The sequence below is a fragment of the Magnusiomyces paraingens genome (genome assembly GCF_902498895.1).
Source record: "Magnusiomyces paraingens strain CBS 517.90 genome assembly, contig: contig2, whole genome shotgun sequence".
NCBI lineage: Eukaryota > Fungi > Ascomycota > Dipodascomycetes > Dipodascales > Dipodascaceae > Magnusiomyces > Magnusiomyces paraingens.
Genome location: NW_022474068.1, coordinates 3,022,501 through 3,045,634, shown reverse-complemented (window position 1 = coordinate 3,045,634; position 23,134 = coordinate 3,022,501). Strand labels below are relative to the sequence as shown.

Below are 23,134 nucleotides of genomic sequence, written 5' to 3'. Positions count from 1 at the left end.
AAGAGCAAATTTGCACCACTAAACGGCTCTAAGAAAACTAGGGAGGAGGGAAAGTAAAAGTGAAATCGACACTTAAAAAATGCAAATTAGAAAGAAAAAAAAAAACCAATAAACCTAGTTGAGGATTAAGATTTTTTTTTTTTTGTCTTTTTTTCTTTTTTTTCTTTTTTTTATTTTAAAGAATCGCCTTTTTTTAATATAAGAGGGAAAAAAAAAAACTTCTTAACCTTTATTGAAAGAACTCTTATATTCTTTGTCGAAAAGAAACAAAATTTCTTTCAAAAAGAAAAAAAAAGTATAAAGTGGAGAAGGATGAAGAAAGTTGATTAAAAAAGCGACAGGTGAATGAAAAACATATGATAATCAGAGACAATCACAGTTCTCTCTCTCTCTCTCTCTCTCTCTCTCTCTCTCTCTCTCTCTCTCTCTCGTCTCTCCACATGCAGTTCTTATAGAATAAGACATTCTAAACGAGATTACACTGTAGTTCAAAAGAGTATTGAGATGTATGTAATTGACTTCAATAACGAAAAGGGTCTTGGCTTAATTGTGGTGAGATCTTATGGGAACAGTTTTGAATGAAACTTGAAGCCTGGAAAGGAACTTCAAAGTGTGGAGAAATCGGGTACCTTAATTTTTTTAATGAAGGTCAGAAGGTCTTTTTTTTAATTCTTTTTCAAAAAGAATTAAAAAAAAAAGACGATCAGAATTACAACCGATTGGGAAAAGGAAACAATAATAGAAAAAGGTAAAAACAAAGCTTCATTCAAATTCATGCAAAATTTGGGACTGTACCTGTTGACCGGTTTTTTTTTTTTCTTATTTTATTTGTTTGCTGTTTATAAATCTACATTTCCTCACAATTGTATTTAATCAAAGTCTAATAATTTGAATATCTTCCTGTTAGAATGAATGAAAATGAACAAATTTGAATTTTTAGATTAATTATTATTATTATTATCAATTGTGATGTATGTTTTGAGCACGGGATTTTTAGTATTACTTAATAGAAGAACGGTGGAAAAATTAAAGGACGGAAAATAAAAACGAGAAAAGAAGGAAAAAAAAATTGGTTTTTATAAGCCTAATTTGAATAAAAAATGACGGAATTTTATACAGTGAATAAAAATAAAAATAAAATAAAAATAAAAATAAAAATACAAAGCCAAAGTATGCACATTAACACGCGCATACATAGGTATAGACTCAATTCATATTCAATTTTGAAATATTTAGCATGAATAGTGTGGAGATGAGATTAAAAAAAAAAGAGAAGAAGAAGAAGAAGAAGATATAGAGAAAACTTGAGTGGCAGGTCGGAAAAAAAAAAGGAAGAAGAAGAAGAAGAAAGTCCTGATAGTGCATGATGAAGATCTCTTAGATTAATTTCTAAAAATAATCAACGTTTATTTACAAAAAATCAAAAAAAAAAACAGTTTTCCCAAGATTGACTTAAAATGATTATAATTATACTTAATTTTTTTTTTTTTTTTTTTTTTTTTGGTGGTAGAATATTATAATTCATTATTTGGTATATAGTGATTTAAGGCGGTTCAAATAGGGGAGGAGTAATAAAAATAAAAAGAAAAATATATGGCAAGCCATGTTAAGACGTAAAAGAAAAAATAAAATAACAAAAAAGCAGCTCAACTTTATAACAAAAAAGAAAGAAAGAAAGATAAAGGCTTATTGATTTTGTTGTTGATAGCCAATATGAATATGAATATGAATATTATTATTATTATTATCTTAAGTGAGTTGGAATAGAACGAGGCTGTGGATAAGTTGAACCCAGCCAGATCCAAGAAAGATATGTTAATATAGAGTTTCTTTTAGGAAAATATATATATATATATATATCCGAAGTTTTTATTTTTTCATTTATTTATTATTTTTTTTTTTTTTCCTCATTTTAAAAAAAAAACAAAGACTTTTCAGTTTAAATATGAATACTAAAAATGTGTGAATATTTGAATTTTTAATGAAAATTATCAATTGCAAATCATTCACTCAATCACAAGCATTAAAAAAATTGAGTGTGTAGAGGGGTAGGCGAGGTGAGTGTCAGGGTGGGTTGCTGTGGTTGTGTAAGGTAGTGGTGGAGGGGAGTTAGTTCATTTTATTTCATAATTAATAAAAATAAAATAAAAATAAAATAAAATAAATATAAAATATGATTTTAAAAAAATAATTAAATAAATTTGTCTTCAAAAGGCATATCGACCACCAAATGCAGGGCAGCCCATAACCAACATTTATGATTAACTTTTAAATCATATTGACCCAAAAATCAAATTTCAAATCTATATAAAAATTTAAATCCGTCTAAAGAAAAGAAAAAAAAAAAAAAAAAAAGTATAAATAATCCTTTAGTCCCCTTTCTTTAGAGAATTTTTTTTTTTTTTTTGTTCCGATTCCTTTTTTTTCTCTTTTACTCTCTTTAAATATCTACACTCCTTTATATAATCAATAAATATTTTCAATATCAACATTATCCCAGCATAATCTCATACAACCCCTCGATACTTTAATTCTATTGACCCTCTCTCTCTCTATATATAAATATATCTCTCTCCTTCGTCACTTCCTTTCTTTCGTTTTCATATACATTTCTCACCTATGTCGCCGAGCTTCAAACTAGCTGCCTCACTGGCACTCCTTTACTTGACGTCGTGGGTCGCCGCAGTACCTCTTGCAAGAGCCCCTCAAATTAATAAACGCCAAAACTATCCTGGATGGAATTACGACTCTGATAAGGTTCGCGGTGTCAACATTGGTGGTTGGCTTGTTTTAGAACCGTAAGTTATAAAAAAAAAAAAAAAAAAAAAAAAAAGAGAAATACCTTGTATTATATTGTAAGGTAAGACATTTCATTTCTAATCAATTTTTTTTTTTTTTTTTAGATACATTACACCTTCTTTATTTGAGGCTTTTGGTTCGGACGAGTCTCAGATTCCAGTTGATGAGTATCACTATACACAATATCTTGGAAAAGATGAAGCTTCAAACCGTCTCAATCAGCATTGGTCGACCTTTTATACTGAACAAGACTTTTACGATATTGCATCCTACGGCCTCAATCACGTTCGCATTCCCATTGGCTACTGGGCTTATATCCAGTTTGACGATGATCCCTATGTGTTTGGTGCCGACATATATCTTGAGCAGGCCATTGGCTGGGCCCGAAATGCTGGACTTAAGGTATGGATTGATTTGCATGGTGCACCTGGCTCACAAAATGGCTTTGACAATTCTGGTTTACGCGACTCTATCAATTGGCAAAATGGCAATAATGTGGACATTACACTGAGCGTTCTCAACATTATTTCACAAAAGTATGGCACTGAAGATTACTCTGATGTGGTTGTTGGTATTGAATTGTTGAATGAGCCATTGGGTCCTTCGCTTGACATGTCGCGTGTTAAGGACTTTTACTTGCAAGGTTATGATGTGGTGCGTAACTCATCTCATGAACGTGCTGTGATTTTCCACGATGCTTTCCAGGCTCTCAATTACTGGAATGGTGATGACTTTATGCGTCTTCCTGACTATTACTTTTCCATTTTGGACCACCACCAATACCAGGTGTTTAGTCCTGGTGAGGTGTCTCGCAGCATTGACGAGCATGTGTCTGTTGCTTGTGGAATTGGAAGCTCGATGCAGAGTGAGTACCACTGGCGTGTCACTGGTGAGTGGTCGGGAGCTTTGACTGACTGTGCTAAGTGGTTGAATGGTGTTGGTCGTGGTGCTCGTTATGATGGATCGTATAATAATAATGGTCAAACTTCGTACTGGGTTGGTAGTTGCGACTGTCGTCAGGATATTACTACTTGGAGTGACCAGGCCAAGGCTGATACTCGTAAATATATTGAGGCTCAGTTGGAGGCTTATGACCAAGGTGCTGGTTGGATTTTCTGGTGCTACAAGACTGAGACTACACTTGAATGGGATTTTAAGAGACTTGTTGATGGTGGATTATTTCCTTATCCTTTTGATCAGCGTCAGTATCCCAATGTGTGTGGATTTTACTAAAAGGGAGAATAAATTTTATGAGAGGGATTTTAATGAATGTTTATGACTATTTTTTTTTTTTTTTGGTGATAACTAAAAGAAGATTTGATGATTATGAGAATGAATGAATGAATAATAATAATAATAATATTGAGAATATTAAAAAAAAAATTATATTTTTTTTTTTTTTTGGGGGGGAAGGGGATTTTAAAAAAAGCTTTACATCTATAGAAACTGAAGGTATTTTTGGGGTAAAAATAATAATTAATAAAAAGTGTAATTTAAAAAAAAAAAAAATAATAATTTTTTAACTGATACAAGTAAAACAGGAGCTTATACACTAGTATATATACTAAGATTTTGGTATATATATATATATATATATATATATATATATACTACCCAATTTCTTTATCAGTTTAATTAAAGAGTTTAAAGGAGAGAGAGAGAGAAATAGACGTGGCTGCCTTGTGGCTTCTGTTTGGTGTTATTTGGTGTTATTTGGTGTTATTTGGTGTTGCTTTCTGCTTTTGCTTCTGCTTCTGCTGCTGCCTTTATTTTGTTTGTTTGTTTGAAAAGATTAGTATATCAACAACTAGTGCTACATTTTCTTGATTCTAAAAAAAAAAAAATTTTTTGATTATTTTGAAATGGACTAAAAAAAAAAAAAAAAAAAAAAAATTATGAACCTCCTCCTCCTCCTACTCCTTCTCCTCCAATCTACAATAATGATAAGAAAAAATAAGAAGAAATTAAAAAAAAAAAAAAAAAAAAAGGATATGTTATTAATAATAGTGATAATAGTGATAGTATTATTATTATTATTATTATTATAATTTTTATTAGTTTCTAAATGATAAAATAAAAAATAAAAAAACGCCTATAAAGGAATTACGTTTTTTCTAAGGACCACGTCAAACAAGAGGTTTCTTTTAAAAAAAAACCTTTTTTTTTTTTATTAATATAAATAAGATTGTGATTATTATATATATATATATATATATATATATATATACCTCTTTGTGTTCTGATTAAAGAAGGTCGGACCGGGTCTCGGAGCATTTCCTTCTTTTTCTTCTTTTTCTTCTTCTTTTTATTTGTTTTTGGTTGACTTAGTCATATTAAATATATAGATATATAAAGTTAGACATCTAACATAAAAAAAAAAAAAAAAAAAAAAAAAAAAAAAAAAAAACACACACACATGGTTAAACATCTATACAATGCTCTTTTTTTTTATTTATTTCTTTATTTATTTCTTTCTTTCTTTTTTATTTATTTTTTGATTAAATTGATTCTAAAATAAATATAATTCTATGATATCATAGAATAAAAAAAAATTAATAATAATAATAATTGAATTGTCCCGGTCGGCGTTTGTATATATATATATATATATATATATATATATATATATATATGCCAAGATTTGGACCGATATCAAAAAAAAAAACTTCTATTATGCTTATGTAACAATAATTAAAGTTTAAATTCGTGTTTTTTTCGTGTGTCGTTTTAACAAAAAATATTAAACGCGTTGATTCTTGGCTTTTTTTTTTTTTTTTTTATTTTCTTGATATTTCAACAATTGTGGTTGATTAACTAATTAATCAAACCAGCTGATATAATAAAATCTCTCCACCAACCCCTGCGTTACAAAAAAATAAAAATAAAAAAAAAAAACTTTAATAACCTTGTTGGACTTTTTTTCTCGAAACACCGCCCACCCAGTAATGATGTCACTTTTAACTAAATAACTAATTAGTTTTAACATTTTTAACATAACAATTATAATTGATTGATTAATTAATAGAATAACAAATAATAATAACAATAATAACAAATAATAATAATAATAACAATAAAAAAAAAAAAATATATATATATATATATAATATACACTATTAATAACAAAAAAAAAAAATTAAAATAAAATAAAATACATGTTTTCTTTAAAAAAAAAAAAAAACTCCCTTCAAATTAAATTTTTTTTTAAAAGTCCTGAGACTCAAAAAACTCCTCAAAAGCATCCATTACCTTCTTGCACAGCCCAGAAGTCAATGAGTGCCCATCAAGCCATTTAAGTGACCGCGGACCTTCCACAAGAACCACCGCCCAATATCGTACACGACGTTCATAAACCCCCATTACATCTTTATTCTTATAATCTCTTTCTTTTTGTTCTTCTTCTTCTTCTTCTTCTTCTTCTTCTTCTTTATCCTCATCTTCATCTCCATCAATCCCTCTATTATCAACCAAAGCAACATGCTCCAAAAATGCAGCATCTGCAGACCGCCAAATTCGTTGCCCACGACCGCCCAGAGCATCAACATACACGCTCGCCACACTTGTCTTGACCACACTTTCTCCATGCCTATTACTTCCATCTCCTGGTCTTCTAGACCGTGATGACAAAGACTTTTGTGCACTCGAAACGGCTGCTGTGGCTGCCGAGGAGCTCCTCGCTTGGCGCGGCTGTTCTGAAACATGCCTAGACAATGATGATGATGATGATGATGAAAACCTTCCTCTTTCCTCACCTTTTCCATCACTTCTGCTAAATGCTTCCAAAACTGTTGCAACAACGTGACGTCGTCGCCGCCGCCGCTGTTCTTGTCGACTATGATGTCTCTGGTGATACTGCTGCTGCTGTTGCTGCTGTTGCTGCTGTTGCTGCTGTTGCTGCTGTTGCTGCTGTTGCTGCTGTTGCTGCTGTTGCTGCTGTTGCTGCTGTTGCTGTTGGCCTTGAAAATACCCTCCAGTACTGCTTCTCTCAGACCCAACCTCCACTTCAGCAACAACTGCGCTTCTTTCAGCCCGCTCGACACCCTCTAGCTCTGTTCCAATTGCATTAGTAGCAGCACTCGCAGATCGTAACGTTTGCACAACATCTGGATAAATTTTTGCCGTGACAGGGTTCCCTCGAAGGTCCAAGATCTCAAGCGATGGGTGTGCTGGGTCTGCATGGACATTTGCTCCAACGCGTTGTTTTTTCGCCGCAAGAAACGTGGCAACTGCATCCAGATCACGCACCTTGTTACCATATAGAAATAATCGCTCGAGAAGTGGCATGCGCATTCCAAAAACATTAATCAAGTCACCGTCTGATAAGGCATTGAGTGCAAAATTGGCCACACGTAGATTTGGAACGCAGTCGGCAAACTCAGGGCTTAGCCCCGTGAGACCTTGGCCGGGAAGTTCTAATGTTTGAAGATTCATAAAATAGGACGGAACAAGCGCGCGTGGCAAGTTCTCAGGTCGATCAACTTTAGACAAATTGTGCGGCCGAGAAGTCGTCCATGGAATTAATCGTAAATCCTTGACATTTCGCAGAAACCCAAGCTGTGTCCATGACCCATGGGCTATTGACTTCTCTCCACTATCTTTTGCAAGATCAGGCATTCCAGAGAAATGAATGCTCAGCGTTTCCAAGCCACTCTTGATTACAGCAGTTGTGGACAACGCTTCATCATCGGCCCCACGTTCCAGACTCTCAACCACATGGCCTAGCTTTAACCCTGCATTGTACTCAAGATGAAGAACTCTCAGATTTGGAACCAAGTCCAGGCGAAGGTCCCGTTTAGGATTCTTACTAGCTTGGCCCAGTAAATTGTTGCGAGCAGAGAGTCTAAGTAAAGACTTGCCATTTACAATTCCGGGTTTATTATTGTCCAAGGGTATCATGGAGACTCCAGTTCCTGCCCTCTCCTCTCCATTAGAATCTGTAGGTTTAACTGCGCGTACCAATTTGGTACTGGAAAATTTCAAATCAGTCAAAAGATTATCATCTGTAGAAAAAGTTTTTTAGTCTTGGGGAGGAAAAAAAAAAAAGTATAAATAAATAAAAAAAAAAAAGAGATTTCTCATTATCAATCAGTAAACGACTTAGTCACAAATGGTTTCAAAAAAATTACACAAGCACAGTTCAAACTGAAAATGAACTTTTTGTTGATTCACATTGGGGTATTTTGACCATCAAAAAAAAATAAAATAAAAAGAAAGGAAAAAGAAAAGCTTCATCGTGATGCGGCGCTAAATAAGGTATTTCAAAAAAAAAAAAAAAAAAAAAAAAAGATTACCGCACTGTCATAATAAAAAAAAAAAACCTTCCAAACTCAACATCTCCTTTTGACTCACACTGTGGATATAACCCATAATAAAACATAAAAAAAAAAAATCAAAATTTCAGTGCATTGCAGAAAAGTGGTGGTGTGTCTCTGTTCCATCGGTTTTTCTAGACAGGAATCTCAGTCAAATAATATCATTCAAAAAAAAAAAAAAATAAAAAAATAAAATAAACCATCATGAAACCATTTGCGTGTGCTTGTGTAACCATCTTAAAAAAAAAAAAAAAAACCAAATTGACCTTGATCTTGACGATAACGATGACGATGATGATGAGAAATCAATTATTTTTATTTAAATTTTTTTTTTTGATCCCCCCCCCCCACCCTCAAAGTGTTAGTAAACTCAATTCAAAAAAAAAAAATAATAATAACTCCAATTTTTTTTTTTTAACTCACCAAGATTCAAACACGTCAACTGCGGCAAGGAAAATACATTAACCACAGAAGAGATTCTGTTTTCACGCAAATCCAGTGATGACAACCGCGATCGGGCCCCAAACCCTGTGCCATACTTGAGATCAAGTGTGCCTGACAATTTATTTTTGTTTAGCTTAAGTGTTTGCAATTCAAACAATTCTGTTGCAAACCCAGATCCTGCACGTTCATGATTATTATTATTATTATTATTGTTGTTGTTGTTGCCGTCATCATTTTTATAATTGTCGTACTTGTCGTCATGCCCAGAAAGCACATCATCCTCCAAATCCCCAGGAAATATTGACACACTGCGGATCCCACAGCCCTCCACATTAAGCTCTGTGAGCTGGGTCAAATGTGCAACCCCAACAAGGGCACACATCTCCGGGTTATAGGACAAGTCCAAATACCTTACCTTTGTGAGTCTTCGAAGACCACCAATTGTTGCAAGTTTCGTAAGTTTGTTGTGAGACACATTAAGGGCACGTACAGACGAAGGAATCCCCAAGATGTTGGTCAGTTTGTTGCGCGAAACATTGAGCTCATACAACCGCGGACAAATTGCAGAAAGATCCATCAGTGAATCCAAATCAGAACTTGATAAATTCACATGGGTAAGAGTATCCCACGACACAACACCAATATTTGAAAGACTCTCGTCACTAGGGCTTCCAGAGTCCAGAGCTGAAAACGACCCAGGTTGGTACCGATCGGTTAACACTTGGACAAGCCGAGACTTATTGTGGTGGTACGACAGATCGCCAATCATAGATACGCGTGTAGTGTTTCGAGGAGTATTTGATCCTGAGCGGGCATGTCTTGTTGAATCATCAGCGCCTGTAGTGGCCACCCCAGGGTGTTGTTGTTGCTGTTGTTGTTGTTGTTGTTGTTGTTGTTGTTGTTGTTGTTGTTGTTGTTGTTGTAGTTGGTGTTTCTCCAACCCGTCGTTCTTCAACTGCAAGTACGATACCTCATCTGGGGCATTGAGACTCACATCATTACTGCGGCCTGCCATTGTTGGTGTTTCTGTAAACCCAGTCACAGACCGACCAAATACCTGGAACAAGCGGTTGGCCAGCTTAATGCCATCGTGAGTGGGCCTTGCCATGGAAAAGGAAATGCTTTGTGAGTACCCTCCATCACCACTACCACCACTTGTATGCTCGCGGTCGTAGTCGTGGTCGTGCTTATATTCACTTTCATTCTCGCCTTGATCAAGTGTCAAGATAGTATGATGATCAACATCTGCAGATTTCGCAAAGGGACCTATTATAGACCCTCCACCTCCTGCAACGGCTGTAGTTTCCGAAGAATTGGCCTGTGGTAGTGCAGTCTTGGATTCCTCAGGTGTGTTTGTGCTTCTTTCTGCAATTGGGTCTAGTGATTGATGCTGGTGGTGATGATTTTGTAAATGCTGGTGTTGATTGTAATGATGCTGATTATGATTATGATTATGATGCTGATTATTATTATGATGATGATGTTGTTGTTGTTGTTGAGGTACACTTGGCAGTGGCCGATGATAATGGTGATGATGCTGGAAATGTTGGTGCTGCTCCGTGGCTACGGGAATGTGTGACGGTTGAAGTGCCACTTTCTTAATCTGTTCCGTCATGTAATCCGAGTGCACCGATCCGGAAGTTACAGATGTGGCTTCTGTGTTTGTTTTAGTATTGGTGGTCCGTAGAGAATTTACCGAACTATGGTCACTGGTATTTCTCACTTTTGCAGTTGAAGGTAACGAAGAAGACAGCTGTGGAGGCATTGGTCGCGGCCCCCGTTTGTCCTTCATGTAAGCTTGAGTGCCACGCGAGCTTTCTAGGTCGTCAATTCCGGAGAAAACGTCCACTTCCTCAGAAGAGTACGAATTAAAGTTAGGAGTCGCTGTTGTTGCACTTGTCGATACTGTATTACTCTTGTACTTAGCGGTCCCTCCATCCAAAGACAATATCTTGCTAGTCACAGTGGCTGCTCTTAGTGTCCCGTTATTTGTTTCTCGAGATCCATGGCGAGGCGTTTGATGAGGATTGTTGTTGCGGTTGTTGTGATTATTATGATTAATGTGATTGTTGTTGGTGTGATTGTTGTTGATGTGATTGCCACTATATTTATTGTTATTGTTATTGTTATTGTGGTGATGATGATGGTGGTGACCTTCACCATGTTTATCGCTGACTTTGTACCACGCTAGAGCCTTAGAATCAAACTTCATAGACCCCACTGTTTTAGGAATAGCCATGGCCACTTCGTCTGTCCGCAAAATGACACCCATGTTGCGGCGACCCTGTCGTTCAGGTGATTGAGGTGCTGAGCTTGTATTAGATCTCGGGTGAACTGGGCTTTGTAAATGTTGCTGCTGCTGTCGCTGTTGTGAAACCTCCTTCTCTTTTTCTTTTTCTTCTTTTTCTTTTTCTTGATTTTGAGAATGAATAATTACAGATGGGTATCTTGATGGAGACAAAGGCCTTGAAGCAGTTGACGTTGATGATCCACCGTTAGCAACTCGAGCAACCATAGGCAAGTTAGCATTGCTTGCCGAGTTTGGGGTACTTGTTGCATTAAAAGATGCACTCACATTTCCGGTGCCATTGATAAGTTTAGCTGCAATCACAGACGAAGTTTCTGTTTCAGAAGCATACGAAGATGTTGTATACTCAACCTCCTCGCTCTCTGCTGCAAACACGCTGCCAGTGTTGGATGAGTATGATGGAGGGATTTGGAGCCGGATTTTGGCCATAATTTGGTCAGCTCCGTCGAAAAAGTCCTGTGTGGTGAACCCACGTCTATCTGCAGAGTTGCGAGTTTCGTACTTTGAAGAAGACACTGTTGAATACTTTTGCGTATCCATGTTGGATGGAGCGTGAATATCGCTGGATTCTTCATAATCGCCGCTTTCTTCAATATATTCACTTTCGTCTTCGTATTCTCCTTCTTCTTCCCCTAACTCTTCCTCTTCTTCATCTTCTTCTTCTTCTTCTTCTTCATAATCGTCGTCATCATCGTAGTCGTCATCGTCATCTTCATATTCCTCATCAGCATGACCTTCAGACTCGGCATGTTGTAGATGCTCTAAAATATCTCGATTCTCTTTCCCCTCGGGGCTTCCATCGGCCCCAAATGCACCCAAAAGGTCATCGAGCCGCGCATTAGTGTACGCATCATTGCGTGCGAAAAGTTTAAGACGCGAGGCAGAAGATTCAGTTGTAGTAGTAGTAGTGTTTGAAACGGCACGTGAGTGCGGAACCATGGCTACTCCATCCTCAGAGTATTCAGAGCTTTTATTTGGACTGCTATACGAGTTTGTTTGGTCAAGGCTTGTGTCGTTACTGCTTACATTCGAATGTTGCTGTTGCTGTTGTTGTTGTTGTTGTTGTTGTTGTTGTTGTTGTTGTTGTTGTTGTTGTTGTTGTTGTTGTTGTTGTTGTTGTTGTTGTTGTTGTGGCTGCTTCTGCTTCTGTTGGTGTTTTTGTTTTTGTTCTAGTTGTTCTTGTTGTTGTTCTTGATACGCCTGCAAATAAATGCTACTATTACGGTGCGCCATGCGATGGTCAACTGTCGGAGGATCAAACAACTGCTGGAACGCCGGCTGGCCAGAAGATTGATTACCTGCTCCGGAACGATGTTGTTGCTGTTGTTGCAAAATGTTATTCTTTTGCATCCGTCTTTTCCACTGTGGAGTTTGTGCTCTGACCTTATTTTTGCGAGGTTTTGCTGCTCCCAGAGGTCCAGTTCCCATCGGACCGTTGGTTGAATTTTGTTTCTGGTTATGTAGCTTGGTCGTGCTCATATCGTCTTCAGACCCGGCCGTGGCCGAAATCCCTCCTTCAATTACGGTTCCAGGCATTGACGTGGCAGTAAATGTACGATGGCTTGTACTGCTACCATGACTGTTGCTGTTGCTGTTGCTGTTAATATTAATTACTGTCCCCATGTTTGCGTTAGTGACGGTGCCTATGGGAGACCGGACACCAATTATGTCAGTACTTGCACCGCTCCCAATGGCTGTAGCTTTGGTAGACTCTGCACCATGGCTGGAGTCTCCATCGACAGAAGAAGAAGACCTTTTTTGTTCTGCGCGGAGTGACTGGCCAGGGTCTGGGATCCATTCTTCGTTCAGGTCTTCTTCTTCTAGCCATTCCATAGGATGGCTGATATCAAAAGACTTTCCAGAGTGTTCTAAGCCTATCAAAATGTCCGGACTGTTGTTGTTATTGTTGTTGATATCATCGTCGTCTTTGTTGTCGATGCTGCCGCTATGGCTACCGCTGCTGCTGCTTGCCATATGAGAATTTAAATAAAAGGTCTCTCTTTATTTTCTTTGTCACCCTCAGAGTAGATTCCACGCTAAGGGAATAAAGGATTCTAAACAGATTTGGTATTGAAAAAAAAAATGGAAAGAATGAGATAAAGAAAGAATGAATGAATTTGTTCAAAATGTTTATATTTGTTGATGATATTTTGGGCGGTTTTGAAACATCAGCATAAATGTGACGCGTAGAAAAAAAAAAAAAATAAAATAAACAAAAAAAAAAAAATTATTTTCCGCGATTGTGCAGAGAAGAAGAACAAAAAAAAAAAAAAAAAAAAAAATTAAAATTTTCCATGGCGATTTCGTGCGTCTTAGCGGGTCCATCAATTTTTTATTTTTTTTTTCATTACCACCACCACAACAACCAACAACAACTTAAACAACAACCAAACAAACAACTAGACTAAAAAATCAAACCAATGGCCGATACGGAGATACCCAATCTGGCAGAGCTGGAAAAAGAATACCAGCGTCTTAAAGACTTGAGGTCCGGGGGTCGGTACGTACCGCCAGCAAAATTACGCGCGCTGGAGGAACGGCTCAAGCTTAAAGAGGGACCTGAGGATCAGCAACGACGTGACTGGGAAAACCTGAAAAAGTCACTCAATAGTTTGATCAATAAGGTGAACCACGGTAACATCAAGACAATTGTACAGGAAATTTTTAAGCACAATTTGATTCGCGGACGCGGATTGTATTGTCGCAGTATCATGAAGGCACAAGCTCTTGCATTACCATTCACTCCAGTGTATGCGGCACTAACAGCCATCATCAATTCCAAACTTCCCATTGTTGGAGAGCTACTAGTTACACGATTAATTCTTCAGTTCAGAAAGGCTTTTCGACGAAATAACAAAGCTCTGTGTTTATCCAGCGTCATATTTATAGCACATTTGTGCAACTACCAGGTGGCGCACGAGATTGTGGCGTTACAGATTTTACACCTTTTGTTGGAGAAGCCAACAGATGATTCAGTAGAATTGGCTGTAGCATTTGTCAAGGAGGCTGGTGCTTATTTGATTGAGACCAGCAAAACAGCAATGGCTGGTGTGTTTGATCGCTTCCGAGAAGTGTTGCATGAAGGCCAGATTGAAAAGCGGACTCAATATATGGTGGAGGTTCTTTTCCAGATCCGTAAAGACGAATTTAAGGATAACCCTGCAGTGCCACCAGAGCTGGATTTGGTGGAAGAGGATGATCAAATTACGCACATGATTGGATTAGACGACAACGAGCTCAAGGCTCAAGATACATTAAATGTGTTTAAGTTGGACCAAAATTACGAGGCTAATGAGGCGAAATATGAGAATATAAAACGAGAGATTTTGGGAGATGAAGAGGACGATGAGGATGAGGATGAGGATGACCAACAAGAAGAAAGTGAATCTGAAGAGGAAGAAGAAGAAGAAGAAAAGTCATCTGGAAAGCCTGGTATTAAGGATATGACCAATGCTGAACTTTTGACTCTACGCAAAACAATTTATCTCACAATCATGTCGTCTATGTCAGTTGACGAAGCAACACATAAACTTTTAAATGTCAAGATTCCAGAAGGCCAAGAGATTGAGCTTGTGAATATGATTGTGGAGGCTTGTTCTCAAGAAAAGATTTACAATAAGACATATGGTTCAGTTGCAGCACGGTTATGCTACAGTAGCCGGATATGGCGGGATTTGTTTGGAGAGAGTTTTGCACATTATTATGAGATTATTCACCGTTATGACACAAACCAGATTCGCAACATTGCGACGCTTTTCGGATACATTTTAGCTGCTGATGCTCTTGGATGGGAAGTTTTTGAGGTTGTGCATATGAATGAGGCTGAATCGACATCATCGTCTCGTATTTTTATCAAAATTTTGTTTGAAGAGATGAAAATGGAGCTTGGAAGTAAAAAATTGGCAGAGAGGTTTAAGGAGGAATATATGCAGCCGTTTTTGGTCAACATGTTTCCAATGGGTAAGAATGCAGAGGATGTGCGGTTTTCAATTAATTACTTTACGGCTATTGGATTGGGTGTGTTGACTGAGGATATGCGAGAGTATTTGAAGAATATGCCACCGCCAGAGGATGAAGATGAGGAAGAAGAAGAAGAAGAAGAAGAAGAAGAAGAAGAAGAGGAAGAGGGTCGGGGAAGAAGGTCATTAGATTCTAGTGACGATGAAGAGGATAGAGATCGTGGTCGAAGAGATTCTTTAAGTCCTAGTCCTAGCCCAAGAAGAAGAAGAAGAAGCAAAGGTCGTCGGAATTCATTGAGCCCTAGCCCTAGTCCTAGTCCAAGTCCTAGTCCTAGTCCAAGTCCTAGTCCAAGTCCAAGCCCAAGCCCAAGTCCAAGACGAAGTCGTCAAGATTCCATTAGTCCTAGTCCAAGTCCCCGAAGAAGTAGAAGAGATTCTGTGAGTCGCAGTCCACGACGCAGTCCCAGAAAAGATTCAGTTACACCAAGAAGAAATCGACGTGATTCTTTTGACAGTCTTTCAGAGGAAGATCAGTATGGACGGGATCGCAGTTATAGTCGTCGCAATAGTGACAAAAAAGGAGGCAATCGTCACAGGGGTGATGATAATGAAGATGATGATTATTCTAGAAGCCCAAGTCCACGAAGGTCATTATCAGTTGACAGTCGGCGGTCGTCATATTCACAAAGTGTGACACCACCAAGGAGATCTTCTAAGAGCATGACAACAAAATCAGCATCTGTTAAGTCACGCAAAAGATCCTTATCACCTGATGAAGGCTATTACCGCCGTGAGAGTCGTCGAGAGCCTAAAGGTAGTAGCAGCAGCAGCAACAACAACAGGAGAAGTAGGAGAAGACGAGATGAGAGTGAAGAAGATAAAGAAGATTCAGATGATGGTCATGATCGTGGTCGTGGTCGTGGTCGTGGTCGTGATCATGATCGTGGTCGCAGATACTCTCGCCGTAATGACAAAAGAGATGATGATGATGATGATGATAATAATAATGATGACTCTGACTATGATTCTGATAATAGGTACCGCCGGAACGATACCAATAAAAGCAGCACCCGTGGATATCCGTCTGGTCGGGGCTTGAGTTCTGAACGGCCGAGTCGTGAAGAACACCACCCCGCACGTGGAGTAGAAGCAAGAGGAAGAGGAGGCAATGGGCGGTTACCGGCGGAGAGTTTTGAGAGGCATCCGAAGAGTAATAAAGACAATGGTGGAGAAGGGAAAGAAGGGAAAGAAGGAAAGAGAAATGGAGAATACTCGCCACCACCTAAAAGACCTAGAACTTGGGCAGATGTTGAGCATTGGACGTCAGAAAGATCCGTTGGTGGTGATGTTGGTGGTGATGGTAATAGTCATGGGGTAGATAAGCCACGGGTCCAACAGCAGCAGACCCGGGCAGGACGTAAACGGGCTTCAGCAGCGGATTATTTGTAAGGGTGGTGTGGTTTGTATTCTTAGAGCATCGGAAGCAAAGACCCGTGTATATATTTGTAATAAAGTAATATAAAGTAATAAAGTGAAGAAAGGAAAATGTTGTAACAAATGGGGGTTTTTTTTCCTACTCCCTCTATTAAATATATATTTATAATATATTTTTCTATACTATATGTATTTACTATATGTATATAAAAATATTAAAAAAAAAAAAAAAAAAAAAAAAAACAGCGCGGCCTTTTTATTTTATTTTTTTTTATTTTATATATAAAAACCAAACAAAATCCACTCTTTTTTTTTTTTTTTTTTTTTTTTTTTCATTTCCCCTTTCCATCATCTATACTTTAAACTACCCCCACCTCCCTCCCTCTCCATCTTTCCATCCATAAATATTTATAAAAAAAAATGCTTAGCAGATCTGCTTTACGCGCCAGACCCTCTAATCTTGTTCGTTTGAACATTTCTGCCACCTCATTTGTGCGTGGTATGGCTTCTGATGGTATGTGATTGATTAATTATTTATAGATAGTAATGATTCTTTCTCTATGGAGGGGATTTGTGATTTGTGATTTGTGAATTTTTTTTTTGGATTATTATAGCAAAATATTATTATAAATATAATAAATAAAAAAAATCCCACCCGATATTATTCAGATTATTTACAGAAAAGTCCTAGTTGAAGTCAATTGAATGATGATTATAATAATAATAACAATACCCATATGGTTTTAGATACCCTTTAGTCCAGTAATCTCTGTTTGTTCTTTATAAAAAAATTAATAAATTAATAAATAAATAATCAATTGAGCAATTGAGCAATTGAGTAATTGAGTAATTGAATTTTTTATTATTTATTTATTTATTTATTTTCAATTCCTACGATTATCTTAAATTTTTTTTTTTGTTTATATATAAATTGCCCCGCCAGCCATTCATCAATAGACAAAATAGTAGTAACAGCAGCAGCAGCAGTAGCAGCAACGACAACAATAATAATAATAACAATAGAAATAGCGGCCAAGGCAGCACACACAACACACAGCAATGGCACAGCACAGCACAGCACAGCACAGCACAGCACAGCACAGCAGCAGCCCCTCTCTCTATTTTTTTTTTCTCTCTCAGCCCCACCCAATCACCGGCCAGAAGATGCCGCACACAGAAAAAATAATCAACAGCAAATAATAACAGAGCATTAAAAAAACAAATTTAAAATAACAACGTTTTGAGTTCTTTTTTTTTTTATTATTATATTTTTATATTTAAAACCCTCGTTAAAATGGACCCGTCTTGACCGAATCATCAATTAAAATGCTCTGTGATTCTTTTTCTATTATTGGACTTTTTTGTTTTTTTTTTTTTTTAATTTTCAATTTTGTGTGTGTGTGTGTTTAGGATGCACTCTTCCGATTATCGGCACCTCTTTATGCTATCAACACAAATCCAAACCCCTCCATCCTAACTCGGACCTTGGATCAAATTTCTAACCTATCATTACTTTCGTTTTTTTTATATATATATTTAGCCACCGAACACGATGTCGTTGTCATTGGTGGTGGCCCCGGTGGCTACGTTGCTGCCATCAAGGCTGCTCAACTCGGCCTTAAGACCGCCTGCATTGAGAAGCGTGGTTCTCTCGGTGGTACCTGTCTTAACGTTGGCTGCATTCCCTCAAAGTCTCTCCTCAACAACTCTCACCTCTACCACCAGATTCTCCACGATACCAAGAAGCGTGGTATCATTGTCGGTGATGTCAAGATTGACGTTGCTGGTCTCCAAAAGGCTAAGGAGGACTCAGTTACCTCCCTCACCAAGGGTATCGAGATTCTCTTTAAGCAAAACAAGGTCGACTACTTCAAGGGTACTGGCTCTTTTGTCAATGAGAATGAAATCAAGGTCGAGCCCATTGATGGCAGCGCCCCCTCTACCCTTAAGGCCAAGAATGTTATCATTGCTACTGGCTCTGAGGTCACTCCCTTCCCTGGCATTGAGATTGACGAGGAGCGCATTGTTTCCTCCACCGGTGCTTTAGCTCTTAAGGAAGTCCCCAAGCGTCTCGCCGTCATTGGTGGTGGTATTATTGGTCTTGAAATGTCCTCTGTCTGGTCCCGTCTCGGCTCTGAGGTGACCATCATTGAGTTCCAGAACGCCATTGGCGCCGGTATGGACGGTGAAGTTGCCAAGAGCACCCAAAAGATTCTCGGTAAGCAGGGCCTCAAGTTCAAGACTGGCACCAAGGTCACCTCCGCTAAGAGAAACGGTGATGTTGTTACCATTGAGGTTGAGAATGTTAAGACCGGCAAGACTGAGTCTCTCGAGGCTGATGTTCTTCTCGTTGCCGTTGGCCGTCGTCCTTACACTGCAGGCCTTGGTCTTGAGAAGATTGGCATTGATGTTGATGAGAAGGGCCGTCTTGTCATTGACCAGGAGTACCGCACTAAGCACCCCCACATTAGAGTCATTGGTGATGTTACCTTCGGCCCCATGCTTGCCCACAAGGCTGAGGAGGAAGGTGTTGCCGCTGTTGAGTTTATCAAGAAGGGCCACGGCCACGTCAACTACGGCGCTATCCCCTCCGTCATGTACTCCCACCCTGAGGTTGCTTGGGTTGGCCAGAGCGAGGAGCAAGTCAAGGCTTCTGGTATTGCCTACAACGTTGGCAAGTTCCCCTTCCTTGCCAACTCTCGTGCTAAGACCAATCTCGATACTGAAGGCTTTGTTAAGTTCATCAGTGACAAGGAGACTGACCGAATCCTTGGTGTTCACATCATTGGCCCCAATGCCGGTGAAATGATTGCTGAGGCTGTTCTTGCCATTGAGTACGGTGCCAGTTCAGAAGATGTTGCCCGTACATGCCATGCTCACCCCACTCTTTCTGAAGCGTTCAAGGAGGCTGCTATGGCCACCTATGACAAGTCCATCCACTTTTAAATGATACACATAAAAAAAATTAATAATGGGGGATAGTTATGATAAAAACAGAAAGAAATATATAAATAAATAATTTAAAAAAAATGGAATATTTTAATAATAGTAAATAATATAATGACTGATTTTTTTTTAAAAAAAAAAAAAAAAAAAAAAAGTATCTTAGTTGCCTATTTAACCTTTATATGGTTAGTATTTACGATGAGGCCGTAAAGTACCAATTATTGGCTCCAAAGCCTTGGGAAGTATTTCAGCGGCATCACCTTGGAATGCCCATCCACCTCCATTTTTGATAAGATCAGTAGCAATAGACGATTCTTCATCCACGTCAATATTAAAAACTGCGACTTTCCCCCCACGCATGGCTACTTGCTCGACATACCCTGCAGCAGGCCATACGCTGCCCGAAGTACCAATCACAAGAATCAAGTCCACAGGAGGATCAGCTGTGATAAAATCATCTGCACGTTGGAGAACATTAAATGGTAAAGCCTCACCGAACCATACAACACCTGGACGTAGCAGACCAACTTTGCAGGAGGGGCATCGTGGTAAAAGATCGATAGGGATATCTTTTGTAATGAATTTTTTCTTGCGGCTCTTTTTTTTGGCATGAGCATGGGAATCATTATTATCTTTACTTTCTTCTTGTTCTTCTTGTTCTTCTTGTTCTTGTTCTTCTTCTTTTTCTTTTTCTATTACTGATGGCTCAACTTCTTCTGTCTTCTTTTTTCGACCAGTTGGCGGTGCATTGTATCCATTGGGGAAAAAAAATGATGACGACGAGGAATAACCGTCTGTTCCATCGGTTGTCAGTCCATCTGTTGTCGTTAACCCACCACTCGAATACCCGGCATCACGTTGTTCCATGAGAGGGCCTTTCCCAAAAATGCTCTTCTTAAGCGCATCTGAGTCCTCGGTAGCCACCCCACCATTCAGTTTTTTATAGTTAGGGTCTGCTGCATATTCTTCGTCATCCACCTTAAGTGCCGGTGTAAGTGGGTCATCCAGTACACCTTCCTGTTTGTATGAACACATGAACGATGTACATTTAACTGTAAATAAGTCGCCATGAAGGCACAGTAAGTCTTCCTGTGGATGTTGTGCGCGTGCAGATAACCCGTCAACGTTTTGCGTGAGCGTGAGAAATTGTCCGGGTCGACGTCGTGCCAGCTCAGCCAGTGCATAGTGACCCTTGTTAGGTTTAGCTCTTAAGGCTGCGTGCCGTCGATATGAATAGAACTGCCATACTAAACTTGGGTCATTCTGGAAAGCATCCGGTGTCGCAAGGTCCATGGCATCGTAGTTACGCCACAGACCACCAGAGCCACGGAACGTGGGCAAGCCTGAAGACGCAGAGAGGCCAGCGCCAACTAGATAAAACAAGTTAGGAAAAAAAAAATTATAAATAATTAAAAGAAATAAATAAAATAAATGTACCTAGAGCTATTATTCGCTTTGAGCTTGAGAGATGTTGCTGGAAAGAAGCAAGATCGCTTGACATTTTGTAAGGATTTCCTATGGAGGTTTACGTTTGGAATGAATGTTTAAGTGGAGATCTTTTTGTAGAGGCTCAAAAAAGAAAGGAAGAGGAAAAAGATAAGTTTAAAATCATGTGATAATCATGTGATAATTAAAGTTACCCTGAATTAGTTAATGTTTGTTAAGTTTTAAATTTAACTTTATTAATTTAACATTTTTATTTTTTATTTTTTTTTATTTTTATTTTTTTTTTTTTATTTTATCATCACCACCACCACCACCACCACCATCAAATCTCTTTTTTTTTTTTAATTTTTTAATTTTTTAATTTTTTTTTGTTTTGAAGACACACACAAAAAAAAAATAAAAAAAAGATCACCAAAAATTCAATTTTCCAACTGCTCCTTACAAAATTAAAAAAAAAAAATAAAGAAATAAATTAATTTAAAAAAAATTTAAAAAAAAAAAACATTTTTAAAATAAATTTAAACATTTCTTGAAAGTCTTTATTTTTTTTTTCAGGTTTTAAAAAAAAATTATTAAGAAATCTTTTTAAAAAAAAAAATAATAAATAAAAAAAAAACCCCCCCGATTGAATTACACGTTTATTTCCAATTCAAATTTTAATCTCATTTGGTTTAAATTCTCCAGTCTTTTTTTTTTTTTTGTTAAATCAACCATTTAGAAACCCTTCATGTCTCAATCACGAAGCAGCAGGCGATTGACTCGAGGAGCTGTAGCTGCCGCGTCTTCTGGAGAACCTCCAGCTACACAGACCCAAGGCCAATCTGCATCCACAGAAGAAAGTCAATATCAACAACAACAACAACATCATCCCACATCTACACAGGCAAACGCGTCGTCACCTCCTACGCGTAAAAGCAAACGTTTACGGTCTGAGCCTGCAAACTTGGAGCTCGCATCAAAAGAAAATAACGATAAAGATAAAGATGAGGATGAAGACGAAGATGCAGAAGATGAAGATGAAGATGAAGAAGATGAAGATGAAGATGAAGATGAGGACGAAGAAGATAAAGAACAGGAACAACCACGACAGCCCGTTACTAGAGCCTCTCGACGCGTAGCACAACAAGCTGCATCTTCTGGGAATGCCTCTGGGTCTACAGCTGGCGCGTCTGGATCACCAGTATCGCACAAAAGTTCCTCTGCAGCCCCGCGTGTAGACTCTGTGACGACCAAGATTCTACGGCCGTTTTTCGAGGGCATCTATGATCTGACTGATGAAGAGTAAGTTTGGCTCAATCCTGAGTTTTGTTGAATTAATTACTAACCATATATATATTTTTTTTCTCTTACCCCCCCTCACAGCGGCGATGCCATTTCAGACGTGTTCCAGACGCTCCCAGAGCGTAAAATTATCCAATATTATAAAACCATCAAGCGCCCAATCTCGCTCTTTATGGTACGAACTCATCTCAACCAAAACAAGTACCCCACGCCTAAAAACTTTTTGCGCGACTTGGTCCAAATTTCATGGAACGCGCGTTTATTTAACCGCAGAGATAGTATATTTTACCAACACGCACTTATCCTCGACAAGTACATTCGTGAGACTATCCATAAACTGGCTGCTCTGAAAAAGTTCAACAAAGAAGACCTTGAGTATCCGGATTTGGGTCCTCTTCCTGAGAATGATGAGGAGGAGGAGGAAGAAGACGAAGATGATGAAGGTGAAGGTGAAGGTGAAGGAACCCCGTCAACACCTGCTAATAAAAATAATACTAATACTAATAATTCTAATAATAACGCTCATGTAACTCATGCCGATGATGATGAAGATGATGATGACGATGATGATGATGACGACGATGACGACGATGATGATGAAGACGATGACGAAGAAGATGAAGAAGAAAATGGGGCTGTAACAGGTGTTCGCAAGCGTGGACGGCCTCCGCGAAACCAGACAAAGTACAAGAAAAACAAAATGGCCCGTACTGAAGACAACTCATCGGCACATACTACCCCTGCACCCGAGGACAAGCGCAAAAAGCGGGGCCGCCCACCTACTGTCGACAAGCCCCACGAGCACCGCATCAAGGCCATCATGCGCGGCGTGCGCAAGGCTAAGGAGCCCAAAACTATGCGGTTACTCTACTCAAGCTTTGAGAAACTGCCTGACCCCAAAGTTCACCCAGAGTACTACCAAGCGGTGGCCAACCCCATGGGCATGGACACAATTCGCAAAAACATTAAGCGTCGCAAGTATCCGAACGTTGAGATGTTTCTTAACGATATGAACACTATGTTTGCCAACGCTAAGATGGTCCATGGCCAAGGTTCTCAGATTTACAATGATGCACTGGTCTTGGAACAAAGTATGATTGCTTTGACCCATGAAGAGCTGGCTAAACCTGATAGCGTATACCAGGACCCGGACTCCAACTCTAAAACGTCACGGCTGCCACTTGACAATGTAGAGTACAATGGTG

The 23,134-nt window shown here is 38.4% G+C and overlaps 6 protein-coding genes across 6 annotated transcripts in view; 4 read left to right on the top strand and 2 right to left on the bottom strand.

Moving 5' to 3' along the window:
- Positions 1-2,619: 2,619 nt before the first annotated feature.
- SAPINGB_P002703 (uncharacterized protein) lies at positions 2,620-4,032 on the top strand (the record flags this gene model as incomplete). Its single annotated transcript, XM_031997421.1, has 2 exons — positions 2,620-2,798; positions 2,904-4,032. The coding sequence occupies 2 exons, from the start codon at positions 2,620-2,622 to the stop codon at positions 4,030-4,032; spliced, it is 1,308 nt and encodes a 435-aa protein (XP_031853312.1).
- A 1,971-nt stretch (positions 4,033-6,003) lies between these two features.
- Positions 6,004-12,837, bottom strand: SAPINGB_P002702 (uncharacterized protein; the record flags this gene model as incomplete). The annotated part of the gene is made up of 2 exons (XM_031997420.1): positions 6,004-7,799; positions 8,535-12,837. 2 exons carry the CDS (start codon positions 12,835-12,837, stop codon positions 6,004-6,006), a joined length of 6,099 nt encoding a protein of 2,032 aa, XP_031853311.1.
- A 446-nt stretch (positions 12,838-13,283) lies between these two features.
- Positions 13,284-16,271, top strand: SAPINGB_P002701 (uncharacterized protein; the record flags this gene model as incomplete). The annotated part of the gene is made up of 1 exon (XM_031997419.1): positions 13,284-16,271. One exon carries the CDS (start codon positions 13,284-13,286, stop codon positions 16,269-16,271), a length of 2,988 nt encoding a protein of 995 aa, XP_031853310.1.
- Positions 16,272-16,676: 405 nt separating this feature from the next.
- Positions 16,677-19,202, top strand: SAPINGB_P002700 (uncharacterized protein; the record flags this gene model as incomplete). The annotated part of the gene is made up of 2 exons (XM_031997418.1): positions 16,677-16,770; positions 17,797-19,202. 2 exons carry the CDS (start codon positions 16,677-16,679, stop codon positions 19,200-19,202), a joined length of 1,500 nt encoding a protein of 499 aa, XP_031853309.1.
- Positions 19,203-19,388: 186 nt separating this feature from the next.
- SAPINGB_P002699 (uncharacterized protein) lies at positions 19,389-20,703 on the bottom strand (the record flags this gene model as incomplete). Its single annotated transcript, XM_031997417.1, has 2 exons — positions 19,389-20,572; positions 20,640-20,703. 2 exons carry the CDS (start codon positions 20,701-20,703, stop codon positions 19,389-19,391), a joined length of 1,248 nt encoding a protein of 415 aa, XP_031853308.1.
- Positions 20,704-21,375: 672 nt separating this feature from the next.
- Positions 21,376-23,134, top strand: part of SAPINGB_P002698 (uncharacterized protein) — a gene marked incomplete at both ends in the record, with an annotated part of 5,187 nt that continues 3,428 nt past the window's right edge. Inside the window, 2 exons of the mRNA XM_031997416.1 lie at positions 21,376-21,929; positions 22,011-23,134. The exon at positions 22,011-23,134 is cut by the window's right edge and continues 3,428 nt beyond it. Coding sequence (XP_031853307.1) covers positions 21,376-21,929; positions 22,011-23,134 — 1,678 coding nt within the window. The remainder of the gene's footprint in view (positions 21,930-22,010) is intronic.